General features: G+C 41.1%; 1 protein-coding gene across 4 annotated transcripts in view; it reads left to right on the plus strand.

Annotated features, from left to right (window-relative positions):
• Nucleotides 1-17,615, plus strand: part of SEMA5A (semaphorin 5A) — a 439,222-nt gene that overhangs the window by 135,257 nt on the left and 286,350 nt on the right. For all 4 annotated transcript variants that reach the window (XM_028515073.2, XM_036020275.1, XM_036020274.1 and 1 more), the window contains one exon: nucleotides 14,436-14,632. In XM_028515073.2, the coding sequence (XP_028370874.1) occupies nucleotides 14,512-14,632 (121 nt within the window). In that variant the 5' untranslated portion in view covers nucleotides 14,436-14,511. The remainder of the gene's footprint in view (nucleotides 1-14,435; nucleotides 14,633-17,615) is intronic.

A 17,615-nucleotide genomic window follows, 5' to 3' on the forward strand; every position in this document is an offset into this window, starting at 1 on the left:
CTCCGTGTGCTTAGTGAGCCTAACCTGAATGGGCTCTAAAGGTGTACCGTAGTTAATTCATAAAGCTAGTCTGACATCACTCATTTATTGTAAACGTCAATATTTTTATTCACTTTAAATTATAAAGTAAATAAATGCTTGTTGAAGTTCAAACAGGGTAGAAGAATATACAATATCTGCACTGCTTAGGAGTAATCAGAGTTCTTTTTCACTTACAAGCACATGAACATGGAAATCATTTGGTTTATTTTAATGAAAAATTGGACCTTTTTCTTTCTGTTTTCTGTATCGCTTTATAGATAGATAAATGCCTAACTTTTTTTTTACTCAACATCATTATTGGATTTTTATGTAGGTGTGTAGAGTCTTACGGCATTGGTTTTACAAGCTGCATAATATTCAATCACAGGCAGGTGCCGTAATTTATTCGATCTCATCATTTGCAACTTTGTTCCTTTTATTTCAAAGAGGTAACTGTGTTTGCTACCCCCATTCTTGGTAAATTCTACCAGCAACTTTATTCCATTTTTATGCCCAAAATGTGATATTTTAATTTCTAGCCATTTACATAATTCTCACTCTTTGAAAACTCACCTTCCCCAGCCTTTTTTTATATTAGCCTGATACTTCTTTGCATTACCTGTTAGTGATTGTTGATCCATTCATTCAACAGGTATTAGGTACCTGCTATGTTGGGGGGGGGGGCTAGAACGATAAGTGGGGCTCGGGCTCTCCCATATGGCCTTGCAAGGATGACAAGTCACAAGGCAGAAGAGCTCAGACCTTGACAGAGTGAGCTGAGGGCCGCAGAGATAAATTGCCTTCTAAGGAGGTTAGGTGGAGGGGCCCAGGGTTCTCGCTGGAGAAGAGGATAGGGGAATGGAGGAGCTAGCCGATGTCTGATCTGGGCCTCAGGGGAGGTTCTAATGTAGGCATGGGGGAGTGTGTGCTGGGCCGAAGGGCGGACATGGGAAAGTGTGGGGCCTGAGGAGGATTCGCGAAGTGTTTGATTCAACCTGGGTGGTTTGACTGTGGGAAGTCGATGAGGTGGAAAACCGCCTCTGATGTTCATTCAGCATCCATGCGTTGTCACCCTAGCACTGCTGTGGAGTTTCTATTTATGTGTCCTTGCCTTTAAAAAATGTTTGTGTAGCTTTAACAAATTCAAAGTATTGTTTAGTTTTGTTTGTTTTTATTTTTAGAAAATATTGATTACTATGTTGTATGTTAATCTTGATCCCATCCCCCAATGTTATGTTTCTAATATTTATGTTATATGTAGCTGGAGTCCGCTGATATTCACTGTGATACAACATGCCATAAAAATCTCCATTCTTTGTGTGGAAGCCAGTATTATTTCTTGTTTTGTGCCGTTATGAACAAGGCTGCTGTGAATGCTCTTTTACACGTTTCTCGGGCAGATGTGGAATTTCCCCAAGGCGGAGAGAGCCACCCCCACCCACCGTCAGAGCTCTCATTAAACAGTGCACTGATTTTATCAGCCCTTTCTCAGAAGACGCTAATATGTTGCTAGAAAATGTTTTTCCTAGGAGATTTAAGAAACATTTTCAGATAGTCCTTATTTGCTTATATTTATTAAAACATTTTTTTTTCAGTGCTTCCTCATTGCTAGGGAGTACTCTACATCCTTTCAAATGACTCATAGTTTTAAGCCTCGGTTTTTATCTCCGTAGTACAGATGATGGAACCTCAGGCATTAGGTTAATAACATTGGAGCTAAAATTGGGATTCAGGCAGTTTGGATCCAGAGTCCGTGTTCTTAAAATCCCCGCACTGCTGCCTCTCCTAAACCTGTGCTGGTGGGGAGGGCGGATCATTGCGCTGGAGGCTGAGGAACACTGTTAGACGGTGCTTAACCTTTTGCATAGCAAAAGCTGGCGATGAGACGTTCTGGGGCTGTGTTTAACCCCCTGCACTGTTAAGAGAACAGCTTGCCAAACTGATGCAATCTGACCTTCCTTTTCCTGGACTTATATTTAGGAATTACTCCTGTTGTCTTTTCATGAACACATCCACCAAGACAGAACTTTTGATATTTTGAAAGACAGAATTTAAAGCACTTGGGGATTACCTTTTAACCATGGAGACCTTTACCGTGTTGTCCTGAACGACCTTCCCACATTCCAGGCTAATGAACTGAAGGATAAAATACCATATGTTCACGGCATGTCTGCATTTCTCAGCACCACCTTTTGTGCTAATCATTCGGTGCTTATGTGGCAGCTAATTCAAGGTCTTTATTGACCTGTTCCCCCTAAGTCTCACCCAGCAGACTGATTCCTTGTGAGCGAACTTGTAGTTTTTCCATAGAAATTCTCCTAAAACTCGTGTTAGGCCCTATTCAGTGGCACTGGCAGAAGGTATCTAGGTCTTCACAATGATTTTCCCACTGTTTGGACAAAGACCCTCTTGGTTTCTATCTCCTCTAGTATCTAGTCAGTCAGTCGATTAGTATACGTGTGACATTCTCTAGGTTCTGAGAATGTTGAGCGAACAAAACCAAGGCTCAGTCCTCTAGTTAGTTGCTTATATCCTAGTGGGCCAAAATCCACTGGGCAATTTCAGGTGGTTTTCAGTGATGAGTGCTTTAGCAGGTCATGCCGGAGAGTCTTCTCTGAGGAGCTGACATTTGAGGGAAATCTGAATAATGAGAAGGCAGCACCTTGGAAGGACCTGCAGGGAGAGAAGGGATTGCTGGGCCCATGGGCCAGCAAGTGCTACCTGAAAGGTGATGAGCTCAGTAGGTAACCACACCAGAGGGAAGGTGTGTGCGTGTGCACACATGTGCACACGTGGGTTTGTGGCCAGGGCACAGTGCATGGGAGTGCTGGGAAAAGTGCAGAAGTGGGTGGGGCCAAACAGAGGAGCTCTTGTTTACTGGGGTCAGCGGTTTGCATTTTTGGAAAGTTGCAGAGTTAGTCCAGGGGTTTAAACACGGAAAAAGTACCTAATCTGATTAACTGTTTTTCCCCCCTTTTATACAGGAAATGATATTGCAGCTACATACATTTAAAAATATATACAAGTGTTCTGTTCTCCTGGTTTGTTTTTTCCATCTTTATTGAGGTATAACTTATAAATAAAAACTGTACATATTTACTGTGTACAGCATAATGTTTTGATACATGTGTGAAGTGTGAAATGATTACCGCAAGCTAATCAACACATCAGCTTGTGTATTTACCTTTTTGTGTATGTGGTGAGAACATTTAAAAGTTACTGTGTTAGCAGATTTTCGGTATACAATACAATATTATTAACTGCAGTCACCATGCTGTACATTAGATTTCCAGAACTTACTCGAGTAACTGAAACTTTATACCCCTCCTTCAACGTCTCCCTATTTCCACCACCCCCAGCCCCTGGCAACCACTGTTCTTATTTATGCTTCTGTGAGTTCCAGTTTTTTGGACTCTTTACAAAGATTGCTCTGGTTGCAATGTAGAGAATGGGCTTTTGGGGAGCAAGCATAAAAACCCCAAGACAGACTAGAGAGGCTTCTGCTGAGTCCAGGTGAAATGTGGAGTGGCTTCACCTGGCATTACAGGTGAAGGAAGGGGACAGTAGAGGTGAGAGAAAAGGACAGGTATGTGACCCACGTGATAGGGTTTATTGATGGTATAGAGTATCCTGTTGAGGAATTGGGGGAAATAAGAATTATGCTGCCTGTGACGGGGAGACTCAGGCAGGAAGTGGATCTGAGGAAGGGGAATCAGTGGTGTACTGGGTCCGTATTTGCTTGGAGGTAATTCTTTGTCGTGTAGAAGTGGAAAGTGATGGAAGTTGCAATTTCAGGGGCAGGTTGGGGCTGAGATATAAATGTATATTCACCAGCTGAAAACTGCTATTTCATCACCATGGGCCCCCCAGAAGAGCGTGCAGATGGCAGGCAGAGGAAGGTATGAGTCAAGGCAGAGGATGACACAAAACACAGAGAAGGCCACTCCTAGTTATGCAGGGGCTGGCTCTCTTTCATCACTGGCTGGTTGAAATCTTGGTCAGTGAGGTCTCTGGCCCCAGGGTTGGTGAATGATGCTGCAGCTGGTTGGTAACTTAGTGAAGTTTCTATCTCCAAGGACACATATTCAGGCCCAACATGAGGTCGTTTTTAGAAATAGAGCATCTCTTGTTTCTTCAGCCTAATGACCCATGTGTCTAGTGGGACTCCCAATCTCTGGTCAGCAAATGGTCATTGCAGAAATGAGGTAGAAGTAAGAACAGGATCTTTAGTACAGCAAGATGACCCTGCACTTGGGGGCCAGGGTCTTACCTGTCAAAATTGTTAGTTGTTTCGTTTATCTGTGGGACCATTTTTCATCTTTGTGTCTAACATGAAGGAATGAAAATACTTATTGTACAGGTTTATGCCAGGAAATAAGAGATTTATTAATATTTTACCAAATCACATAATCTTCTTTGCAGTTTCTTAAATTTTATTATTCCCTTAGAAGTGGAATCTTTGATTTTGTTATGATATGTCTCAGTAATATTTTCTTGTGATGAGAATGTCTAAGAGTCCTAGCAACTTTTAAATATGCAGAACAATATTTTTAACTATAGTTAATTTCCCATTTTAGTGAGGATTTCTTATTCTTGTTATTTTTAAAAAATTCTCACCTAAAGATATTTTTTCATTGCTTTTAGAAAGAGAGAGGAAAGGTGAGAGAGAGAAAGTGGGGAGAGAGAGAGGGGGGAAAAGAAGAAGAAGAGGAAAAAGAAAAGAGAAACATTGATGTGAGAGAGAAATATTGATTGGTTGCTTTCTTATACATGCCCCAACCAGGGATTGAACCCACAACCTTGCCACCTACAGGGCAATGCTCCAACCAACTGAGCCATACCAGCAGGGATTGTTCTTGTTCTTAATAAACTGACCCAAAAGTAGTAATTAGTGCACTTGAGATCTGGTGGGTTTGTTTGTTTTGTTTTTTCCCCCTAGATGAAAAATTGCCACAGATTTAAATGAACTCAAATATATCAACTGCCATGTCTGTTCCATTGGGCCTAATAGGTATCATCAGATATCATACACAAGAGTGATCACCAACCAACTAAAATCTGAAAACATCAAATCAGGGGCCTTTTCATTGAATATTCTATTTTTTTCCAAGTGTATTAGCAGTCTATCTGTTATCTGTAAGTTCATCCAATAATATTTCAAGGTATTTACATTTTCATCGTAGAATAATGAATTTGATGAATTTATTTCTGTTATGAACTGTGACATCCTCCTTTTCTTGTCCTTTGACTTTTCAAGTGGTTTCAGTGGATTACGGAGTGCCAGAGTCACTTACCCTAACCCTCAGGGTTAACACACTGTGGTGAAATCTTCCATGTGCTTTCATGTTTCCAGACCCAGGAGACTTCCTCTTTTTAGCCATTTTGCCTATAATAATCCCTTCATCTGTTTGACCATTAATTGAAAAATGATGACATTTAGAAAGGACATTTCTCAAAACCATGGGAATCCTTGTATTTGGACCAGATGTTAAGAGAATTTTAATATAGGAATAAAACATCTGTGACAATGAATGGCAGAACAGAAGAAAAAGGAACATGGATAGCATTTAGTGGAAGCATAAATATTAAGAAGGTAAAGATGTGTATGTGGGTTTGCATTATTTTCATCCATTAACTTATTCCTCAGGTGGTGATGACTTGTCTGGACTATGTGTTGTGTTGTCCAGACACAGAAAATGTCCCAGAGGAGGACATTTTCACAGCCTTGTTTGACAATGGGGCAGATACACAGGTAATCGTAGTTCAGGGTGATAAAGGGTGTAATAGAAATGAGTATTGATGTATAGGGAGTCCAGGTAGGTGTAGGGGGAAAGCGGAAAAAACCCCAGAGAGGGTTTCTCCAAGATAAAGCCTGAAGATTGGGACCAGAGGCAGGGAAACCCATCCAAAAACAGCTGATGTTGCAGAGGTGAGAAGTAGAGGACTTGGTTAGGGTAGGGAAGTGGGCATGATTCTAGATGTGGATGAGGGAAAGGTGGTCAGAACATAGTGACAAAATGACGGACGAATTTTGGGAAGATGAAGTTAAGGAAGATGGTGTGCGAGTCCTCAGATTCTGAGTTGGATGTCTTGAGTAGATGGGAGGAAATAGGCATGAAGAAGACAGTTGGTGAAGACGGATATCAGGTCCCCTTTGGATGATGTACTGCTGGGTTATTCATGTGAAGATAACTATTTTGATTTATGAGTTTAGATTATGTACACAAGTTTTGAAGAGAATTAATAGATTTGGAAGTTACCGGTTTTTAGAAAACTTGTAACATCCTGTGAGTTTGAAGAGAAAGGCCACTGAGAATGTGTAGATTGAGAAGTAATGAACCTTCAGGAGAGACTGGGGATTACCTTCCTTTAAGACAGCTGAGCAGTAAGAGTCCTGGATGCAGTAGGAAGAGAAGGAGATTCGGGTGTTATGGAAAGAAACCAGGGAAGAAAGGTTTTCTGGGAGGGATTCAGGAGAAAAGATCAATGGACACAGATGCCATGGGGCTGTTTGGCTGCCTAGGCTCACTGGATTTGACAGTCAGGGCGTGACCAGTGCAGTGGACCGGAGTAGTGAGGATGGAAGGGTTTGTCCTTTTCTTCCTGCCGCCGCCGTGTGCTTTTATGTGTTGGCAGAGACAGTGCACTCCGAGTTCTGCTTATCTTAACTAAAAACAAATGGGAGCTATGCATAATAATTTTCACACATGAGAGTCATTTATAACTTGATTATCTTACTCTGTCCATATGAGTTTCCTGCCCTGAGGAAATGACTCGGTAAAGCCCGTTAGAAATTGTCCATTGTTACCTTGAAGACCCATTATTTAAGTTTTCTTTCTTCAAAAGGACTCTTGTTGGTTTAGCTAACACAGAAATGGATTGAATGAACTTTCACTTAGTTTTAAAACCTGCTGACAGATAAAATTAATATTGCCTTTGTGTAAATAATAATTTTATCTAATGGACTTCATTTATTTTTGTGGTTCCCTCAGGCGATCTGGAGCTAAACTAGGGGGAAAAGGCAAAAGTATAATAACATTTCCTTTTGAAGCAAGATATAAAATAAGGTCACCGAAGCTGAACCATTATTAAAATGTATAAAATAGTTTAATGTTTGCTTTTTCCCATTTTATACCATGAGGTCATTTTACATAGCCATAAAATTCCATCTCATCTCTATTCATATATGATGAGAATCTATGAGTAACAAAGCCAACTTCTTCATTCACCTGAAGGTGGCAGCCAATGGTGCTACTGTAGTTAACGGCAATCACTGTTTTGAAGTAACATGTTCCCAAAAATGTTCCACTAATTCACTGATGTTAAACCTCTTTTGGCTGGAACTTGGCAGTCAAGACACATGGGTTAAAATAATATAGAATGGATCTAATTTTTACCAAAAAAAGTATATAAAAGTAGAAGATGCAATATGTCTGGTGAACATCTTGATTCCCTGTAGAGACTCAAGATCGTAATAAGAAAACTTGACTTTCATTGTATTTCCCAAAGAATAAAATGTTCAGTTACTGTTTTTGAAAGAGGTCAGAAGACTATTTCCCTGAGCACTATGCATTAAGTTTATTGTTTTATTGATTCTTCATTTAATCCTGCTTGGTACCTAGAATATCTGAACTCTCACAAGGAAAGAACATAGGTTCGTTCAATATGTTGATTTCAGCCCTGAACACATCATACTGATTGGCCTGGATCATTTCTTCCTGTTTTTTTTTAAACACTCTGAACTTGAACCCCTTCAGAAGCCATAGCTTCTGTCTTCTTCCGCCATTCAGAGGGAATTCCTCTGTCTTCTGGGTTTCCTGAGACTTTACTCCTCCTTTTATTTGATAATTATCAAAAGATAGAGTTTTACTTGCTTGACTACTATTAACTGTGACCTTGAGGTGTCCCCCCTGTGTTGGAGTTCCATCCTTTGCTCACAGGTGACATCCTTCATTGTAGCTGGGTGGTTAATGATTCTCCCTACAACAATGCATGTTTCTGTGCCAAGGGTTTATTCCTTATTATTAATTCTGCAGACAAGGCTAAGTGTCTGGAGGTGATTTAGATAATCTGATCTTGTGGCCCTTAATCAGTGTGTGGTTTTACCAGTGTGAGTGGGAAGACCGAGCAAGCCTTGCAAAGAACCAGGGGGGAGTAGCCTCACCCAACTGGTGCGGCTGCCACAATACACTTGAGAGGCCTTTAACCTGTATCTCAGCTACAAAGAGAAGAGAGAGACGGGGTTATTTCAACTTCCTCTTTCACCTCTTGAATTCGCTGAGTTGTTGACTTATTTCCTGTTTCATATACACCAGGGAAATGAATAAACCACCTTCCAATGGTATTTGCTCAGTGGCGAGGAATGAATGGATTCGAAATGCTCTATAGCTCATTGACTATGTGAATTCTGATTCATTCAGACAACTCATTTAGCATGTTGGAACGCATAAACTTGGGACTGTAACGACGTGTTCAACCCACAGCTGATTTATAATAAAAAGGAGAAGTCAAAACATGGGAGCAGGGAAGCCTGTATGCCTATAATGTGCAACCTTTGATAAGGAAATCGGGCACTGTAATTGGTATATTGGAGTTTCCAGAAAAGACCTGCCCCTCGTGGGTGCAGAAGGTGGAGGCTAGCCTGTACCATGCCCAGTGGGAAGACTCAGGACAGGTGTGGGACCTGCGGCATTAGCAACGTGCAGATGAGTGTGCAAGGTTGACTGAGGATCCTGACTAGGCCAGGGGAGCTGGACGGATGCCTTTGCAGTGGGAGTAGTGGAGGTGGAATTTGGGTAATGGTGGTTGGTGAAGGGGCGCAGTGTTTTCTTTGGAATGCAGTGGAGGAACCCTGAGAGTTTTTGAAGAGGGTTGGGCTGTTTACCTGGCAGCAGCTGACGGTTGTGCAACAGACACTGTGTTTAGCTGTGCCAGTGTGTGTGGAGATGAGACCAGGTGGTGTGTTCAGATGGATGAGTTTTCAGGGGTTCTGCTGCTTTCAGTTTGGACTGCAACTTAATTCTGGGGGAGTGGTTGGTTCATCAGATCCCATAGAATAGGGCCAGGAGATGGGAAGGGTGAATACAAATATACACACTTCAGAAGAGCTTTTCATCCCCTTCTACAAATCCTAGCTGCTGTGTTCCCAGAGTTACAAAGGGCTGTAACTTTGTGTACGTAAGAGACATACAAGCAACAACAGCCCCTCAATTTGGCGTCAGCCCTTTGAAACTGAACACTGCGGTGGGCAGGTACGAGGCATGGCTTTCTGAGCCCTGTCCCCGTCAGCTCACCTGGCATCATTGTCCTCTCCCCAGTGGAAGTCCTGGTCTTTATAAACTCTGAGGTGCGCCAATGGATTGGGCCACTTCAACTTGACAGCGGATGTAAGGCTCAGAAGACACCCAGCCTCCTCTGAAAAGAAGTATGTTAAGCTTATTTTGCATCTGTTTTTACTAATACGTAGTTAGGCTTTGTTTCCTAAGCAAAAATTCTTGTGTAAGCACTCATTCTTTTTTTTTTTTAATTTCTTTTTTTTATCTGACAAGAGTTTTTTTAAACTAAGAGGAACAGTTATTTTCTGTTGCCCAGAGCCTATTCATTTGCGGTGTGGGTGTGAATGGGAAATGTTATTTATTGCACACACACTTACACACAGAGTTTTGCTTATTTAGATGGAGTTATTATAGAGAGATCCTCCCACGTCAGGAAACTGAAAGGAAGGCCTCGGACGTTTTGAAGTAAATGCAAAGAAAGTGCTTCTATTCTGTAGCCCAAATTAGTCTGCTGAACTAAATCTTCCTATTGGCAAAATCACTTGTTTAATATCAACTCACCTAATATATTTTTAATTTTTCAGAGCCGGTGGGATGAAATTAGAACAACCTTGATTGAAATTAATTCTTTGAAAATTCCTTCGTAACATATTTTCCCATGTAACAAATACGTAGTTGTAATTGTGACTTTTCATTCTTACTGAAATTTTGCTGACATAACTCAATACCAGTTCAGCTGGGTGACTTAAGTGTATTTTAATATAACCTTTCAAGTGATGATAACTTATTTAATTTCTAAAGAGGGAGAGGTACGCTGATACACAAAAGTTGGAGGTTCTCTCCGGGGCAATCAGCAGCGTCTGGAGACAATTTGGGTTGGCAAAAGTGGGGAGGGGCTGCTGTTGGCGTCTGGCCAGGGACGCTGTAGATGCAGCCAGCAATTCCCAGAACAAAGAATGACATGGCTGTAAGTGACAAATGTGCTGAGATTGAGCACTGAAAATCCCTGATATAACTATGGCCGCAGAGCTCAATGATTCCAGTGAAAGATGGAATTACTCGGTCCTGGGTGGAGGGCCTGCTGTTTAGAGGTAAGCCTACTTAGAGCAAAGGCATTCAGGGAGAAGTCAGGCTTGCGTGGCAGATGCTCAGAAAAGCCTACTCTGTAAATGATGGTGAATACCCTTCCCTGGCACCCTACCACAAGGATTGTTTATAGTACGGCTATTTTAAGAAGAAAGGTAACATGCATTCTGAAAATTATAAACTTCTAAAAATCACCTGTTCTCATTAAATGTTCTTCCCTTGGTGTTTCATGGCAAACGTGCAATTTCCTCTCATCGCCGTGGGACTCCGTGTCCCATTTTAGCAGCTCTTACCCTTGACGTGGCATCTCCTCCTTCGCTAACTGTCACTTTCCACATCCTGGGAAGGGGCGTTCCAGGCACGTGTGTTGTTTTTCTCTACCTTTCCTTCAGGAGGCTGAGATGCGAGCACTGAGGTCCATGGCTGTTGTTAACATTAGACAATTCTGACTGACAGTTGGTCCTTGGACTCATTCCGCAGGTGGTGGAAGGGAGCCTGTATAGGCCCTGGCCTGACACATTGAAAAACCGTATGAGAGGAGAATTTGCTCTTGGTCTCTAGGCAGCTTGAGCTCAGTCGGGGAGGTCAAGCTGGGGCAATGCCTTCTTCCATCTCCTGATGAACGCTGCCCAGTGGCACCACTGTGGGTGCTGGGCATGGTGTTGGTGTGGGGTGTCATGCCTGCCACAGAGCTGGCACTTTCTGAGGGCGTACTGGCACTTGGTTATCCTTCCTGCATTACCTTTTATCATTGCTGCTTTGTGTTGACATGAGGCAGTGGTAATCTACTGCCAGGGCGCTGGTGAGGGTTCTCCAAATGCCCTTGCCGTGAACAGAACTAAATTACATCTAAAACATCTAACAAGTGCAATTTCATTTATTCTTTGTTAAGATATGTCCTTCGATGACATTTCATACGTTAAGTCTCAGGTCAGAAGGATGAGAAAAGATGGGTTGCTTCACGTGTTCACCTCTGGACTGGAGTTCTAGAGCACTGCACAGTTTTGCAGACTATGTCACCTTTTCCAAGAGTGAAATTAACCATTCTTTAATTTTATGACTCAGGAAAGATACAACACCTGTGCCTTCATTGCGTCACTGTCCGTTATGGCACACTCTGCCTGGGTGGGGATGATGGACCCATTGGACCGATGCCCCCTGGCTCCCGGTTTCCCTCTGTGTTCCTCCCTCCACCTTCATGCTCAGGACCTCTCGCTTCCACAGAAGCCACACTCTGGCCTTGTCTTGATTTGCAGACCCTACACTTGTTTTCTGCTCAATTTGAACATTTTTATCAATGGGAGCGTTGAGTCGATGGGACACAAAATACAGAGACTTTGTGAAATCTGATGCATCCTAAAATTTTTTCTTTCTCTTTGTGAAATCTCACCACATATTCACAGGCACACTGCTTTAGAAGATGAGGCCTCTTTCATTCTTTGGTGACCACATTTTTTACCAGGACTCCAATAGCTTCTACACCTTTGTTATCTTCTGCCTGATACCTCTTCTCCACTTAAATCTACAGTCTCTCTCCCACTCACAACTTCTCAGAAAAGAGGCCAGATTTAATGATCTGTTGCCTTTACATTAAAATTTTCCTACCTTTGATTGTTTCATGGTTCTCTGAGTTCAATGAATTTTCTTTGATCATCTGGCATTCAAGTTAGCCATCCACGTTTTAGCCCGCCTTTGCTCCCTCCATTCCTGTTTGGTTTCTTGCTAGGTGGATTCTGTCTCTTGTTTTGTTGAAACCGTCCCACCCCCACCCCCTGCCAAGTTGATTGTTGACTGTTCACTAAAGCCATTGGTCTGCCTCATTGGGATGCAGTTTACCAGGTCTCTTTTCAAAAAGTGTTATTTTTATATTTCAGCAAAACTTGATCTCCATTTTTGCTTGGTGAGCTATCTCTGATTTCCTTCTCATCTTTGTGCGGTGACTTTTTTAATTGCAGCTTTCTAAACAAACAAATAAACAAGTAATTTTCTTTAGCTCCTTCTCTCCCTTTTATTTCTCATGCTTTCCCCTGGTGAATTTAACCACACCTGTGATTTAACCCTTCCAAACATTGTATGCAGTCTCTTACTTCTTTTTTTTCTGAGCATCCAGTCTGGATTTTCAATGGTCTGTTGCTTTTCCTTAAATATTCTCTTAGCATCTTAAACCCAACATGTACAAAAATAAATAATTACTTTCTCCTCCAAACAAAATTCTTCTGTTGATCATCGTATTGAACAAAGTGATGTTACCGCCTTCACAGTTTCTTGCATTCTCTGTCTTGAGTGCATCCATGCCTCTTTGCTTTTTGTTTCTCCAAAGCTTCCAGATTAGAACAAGAATCCTTCCATTTCATTTCACATTTTGGTCATTAGGAATTTGGGCAGGCCTCAACTGGGTGACTTATTTGCCCTCATACTTACTGGAGTCACTCAGTGGCTTTCATATACACTCACATATGAGGTACCTTGGTGGGGATGGCTGGGAAGCTGGGCTTAGCGGGTACTGTCCCTAGGAGCTCCTGCAGGTGGTCTCTCTAGCATGGAAGTCTCAGGGTACCTGGGGTCTCAGTGCCTAGAGAATATGTTCCAAGAGATAGGAAGTGGAAACTGCCAGTCTTAGGGGCGGGCTGGGAAACCAGCACACCATCCGTTCTGTTTTGTTTGATTGAGCCAATCCAGATTCAAGAGAGGGGTCATAGACGGACCTCAGTGAGGGAAGTTCAAAAACTCCGTGTCCCTCTTTAATTTGTCATACTTTGTCTAACCCATCACTTTAAATGTTTGCCTGAAGTTTTATTCCCATTGACACCCTTCAAAGTCACAGCTTCATTTATTTCTCTTCTGATCAATTGCAGTGGCTTCAGATGAACCTCTCCACCTCTGTGCTCCTTTCTACCCAATTGCCCATGTACACCATTGTAAGAATAGTTTTATTAATACCTCTTGTAATGTAATATTAATATGCTATGATAGCTTGTGGCCTAAAAATAGACAACTTAGACCTTACTATAGTTTGCCTTCCAAATGTTAACCCAACCTACTCTGTGTGCTGCTTCCCACTGTATCTCCCTTTATATCTCCTGGTGTTGGGGTCAAGTATAGTAAACTGTTCCCAAAACACATTGCCTACTCCTTCCTCTTGCCTCCAGAGCCTCTTTTCATCCTCTTCCCTTGGCATGGAGCGTACTTCCAGAAACCTCCATCTGTTGAAATCCCCTTTATCCTCCAGTATTAAACCCAAACGTAAGCCCCTCCACGGACACACCCTTGATCGCCGTAAATAGCAGCCGGACACTCTCACAACTCCCACCGCTCTCCTGCTTCTTTTTAAAATAGTCTTCTAACAACCTGGACTGCAGTTATTTTTACAAGCCTATCTCATTTTAAAGTTTATTAATCTTTTAAATTATTCATAATCTTTCAAGTATCAACACTTCCAGCATCGTAATTTCATCTCACCCACTGGGTGCTCAATGTAGATTTCATTTGATTTATACTTGGTCTCTAGCCAGAAACTTTGCAGGCAGGTCATCTATTAATTTCAAAGGATAAATTCACCAAATATGGGCAATTTTTAAGAGCCGGGTATCATATCAGCTTATTCATAAATGACAATGGTGATGACCTTACTGAATGGGGTGTTTTGAATATGAAAAAGGAAGGGCTGAATTGTTAGGGTTTCCACCTGTAGCTCTGTGTTTGCATGAGGAGATGAAGATGATGTTCCAAAGGAAAACCAATCCATGATCACGGTCCTTAAATGGCATTCCTTAGGAGTGACTACGATGTCTCGGTAGTGCTTACACTTGAACATTTTTCCTTTGATAATAAATGGTTTATCTTATAAAATTATTGTGAAAAAAAGAGGTTCTTATTGAGACACACACATACTCACATATCAGCTAGAAAATCGTCCACTTGTGTCTAAGCCCTTGAAGTTCTCTTTATTTTATTTTATATGTTTTTAAGGGTAGTGACAGGACATTACGAAACGACCACCACCCGAAAACCTGAACTTGTTTTCACCCTGTTGTTTTCCTGTGTGTGTTTTAGGCACTTTTCCCACATGACGGGAAGGCGAGCTTCTGGTTAGAAGGCAAGTGTGCAGAGTTGGACCCTCCTGCCCACCATGAAGGGAACCTGTGTCATTGCGTGGCTCTTCTCCAGCCTGGGCTGGTGGAGACTCGCCCAGCCTGAAACAGACGCCTCTCAGTGCCAGAGAGCAGAGCACCCAGTCATTTCCTATAAAGGTAAGGGGCGAGCAGGCTCTGATGCCAAGGCACCACTTAAATGCACTTTCCGTGCTCAGTGACGGAGAATAGCAGTGCTTATTGCTCTATTAGTCTGTGACTTTTGTTTTAGACACTGTTTAAAATAGGAGCAAAGTTGCAAAAACCTTCATCCAGAAAAGATCACTATCTGAAGAAGAATCCGTGACTGGAGTTCTCACAGACGAGAAAGTCCCGGTGTTGACACCCCCTTTATTTAACAGGTGCTAGAAGCATAATAGGCATTTGAACCAGGGGATAAACATGTGACCCACAGAAATAAGACCAAAAAGCAAGGAAAACAGCCCTGGTCAGATGGCCCAGTTGGTTAGTGTCATCCCATGCACCAAAAGGTTGTGGGTTCAATCCCTGGTCGGCACTGTACACCTACAGGTGGCAACCAATTGCTGTCTCTCTCTCTCTCTCTCTCTTTCTCTCCTCCTCTTTCCCTCCTCCCTCCTTTTTCCTCTCTTTCTAAAATCAATAAACATACCCTTAGGTGAGAATAAAAAAAGAAGAAAACAAAAATTTCTTTACTTCAGCATTTCCCAACAAACCCTTATTCTTGCCACAAAATATGATTTTGCCTTTCTCTGGCATTTCATGGCAGACAGAATTAGTTTAATGTCTTTGGTGTCTCCATGGATCTATAGGATTAATTAATTAGTATGTATATTCATTCATTTAATTTTTCATTAATCGACATTTATTTTTTTTTTACCCTTGGCACTCAGCGTTCAGGAAAAAAAATAAATGTTTTTATTCTTGTCACATTGAACTCAGTTATATTATGAAGCTAACCATAATTATTCAGTCATTGTATTTTAATAATCCATCTAATAGTTTTATGCTTACTTTTTTTTTAAATTTATTGATTTGAAAGAGAGAGACAGAGACATCGATCTGTTGCTCCATCCATCCACATACTCACTGGTTTACTCCTGCATGTGCCCTGACCGGGGATCGAACCCGGAACCCTGGTGCATTGAGAAGACAGTTCAACTACCTGAGCTACCTGGCCAGAGCCAACAGTCTTATGCTTTATTGCTTTTTAAAGTTTGTATCATGAAAAATTTCAAATATATACAGAAATTGAAGAAAAATAGTTTAAGGAACACCCAGTCCTTGCATTTATTAATTGATGGCCCACCGTTTTTCTGTTAAACCCCCACTTACGGTCTACCCCACACCCACCAAATTATTTTGAAGCAACTTGAAGAGATTTTATCTATAATATTTCAGTTTATGACTATCAAAGAAAGAGAATTCACAATACCATTGTCACGTCAAACAGACAAAATTCCAAACAAAAAATAATTCTGTCACATCACCAGACATTTGATGAGTATTGCGAAATCTCTGATGGTCTCATAGATGCTTGCACGTTTGAGTAACAGGTGGATTGAATCTCGGTGGAGTTCATATGCTGCAACTGGTGGTGTATCTCTTGAGTCTTTTTAATCTTTTACTGTTTTTGTTGTTGTTGCTCCGCTTGCAAATCAATTATTTAAGAAAAAAATCTAAGTTCTTTGTACTGTAGAATTTCCCACAGCCTAGATGTTGCCAAGTGCATCATCTTATTGGTTTTGTTCAAATGTTCTTCTGTCTTGAATGTGTCTGTAAATACATAGTAATATAAAGAGGCTGCTTATGTTCCTGACTCCCCTTAGGTACTTTCTCTTATTGGTCTGACACCCACCTATTTTGGCTGATTTTTCATGGAGAGTCTCAGCTAGGGGTTTTGAACTGAGGAAAACATTTTAAAAACATGCACCATTAAGTTCTTCTAGATAGTTCCAAATCACCTCCAGGACTGTGGGTTTTCTGAACCTCTTCTGTCATATGTCTACATCATTCCCTCTTGTACACAGAATCCTAAGTCTCTGTAGGCCAATATAATATTCGTTTGCCTTTTCCTGACATAGACATGTATTCATTTCAGAATAACACTTTCATGCAACTCTGGTCATTTTTGACTACTGAAAACTCGAAGGTGGTTTTCTTCTCTTAGCTGTCAGGTATAAATTGCACTGGGAAATTAAAGCAAAATTACTGCCTTGAAATCACTCAAAATAATTTCCTCTTATATGGTTATGCCAACTCAAATCCCAGTTACTTTTGTTGAATTTTACTTTTAATTGTTAGAGATTTTAAAAATTTGCATTACATTATTATGGATTGCTTCAAAGTCAAATTTATATAACAAGGATATTCCAGGAAACTAGCTTTCCTCTCTCTTTTCTTTCCCTTGTTTACTCTCTCTGCTTTTAGTTAACCTTTTACTTATAGTTTATGGTTCATGCTTCTTTTTAAGTACAAACATACACCCAATATTCTTGCCCCCCTTTCTTAGATAAAAGGTTACAGACATACAAACTTTTCTCTATGTAACATTTTTGACATAATGATATATCCTGGAGGCCATTCCCTAGCAGTATAGATTTATGTCATTTCTTTTTATTGCCACATAGCACTCCTCTATGTGATGAACATGGTATAGGTTATTTTCTGTCACTTCTGATCAAGTATACTATTGCAATGAGTAATGTGTCTTGCAAACAACTTTTAATATTTTTGCAAGAGTACCATTGGCAGACATTCCTAGAATTGGGATTACTAGGTCAAAAGGTAAATGTATGTGTGGTTTGCTAGATCTTGCCCAATTTCCATTCATGAAAGCTCTATCATTTTGCATTCTCATTTCCCTGGACACAAGTATCTGTTTCCCTCCAGTCTTTCCAGCAGAGTATACTGTTGGGCTTTGCAATTTGGGCTGATCTCATAGTTCATGAATGGTATCTCAGCTTATGTTTAATTTGCATGTTTTTAATTAGGAGTGAATGCAACAACAAACATTTAATTGGTGCCTATTATGTACCAGTGTCTATGTTAACTGTGGAGGAGATAGAGGCAGAAAATACAGTCTCTGTTAGGATTTTAGAATACCTTTAAGAATGTAAACCAA

This window comes from Phyllostomus discolor, chromosome 3 (genome assembly GCF_004126475.2).
Source record: "Phyllostomus discolor isolate MPI-MPIP mPhyDis1 chromosome 3, mPhyDis1.pri.v3, whole genome shotgun sequence".
Classification (NCBI taxonomy): Eukaryota; Metazoa; Chordata; class Mammalia; order Chiroptera; family Phyllostomidae; genus Phyllostomus; species Phyllostomus discolor.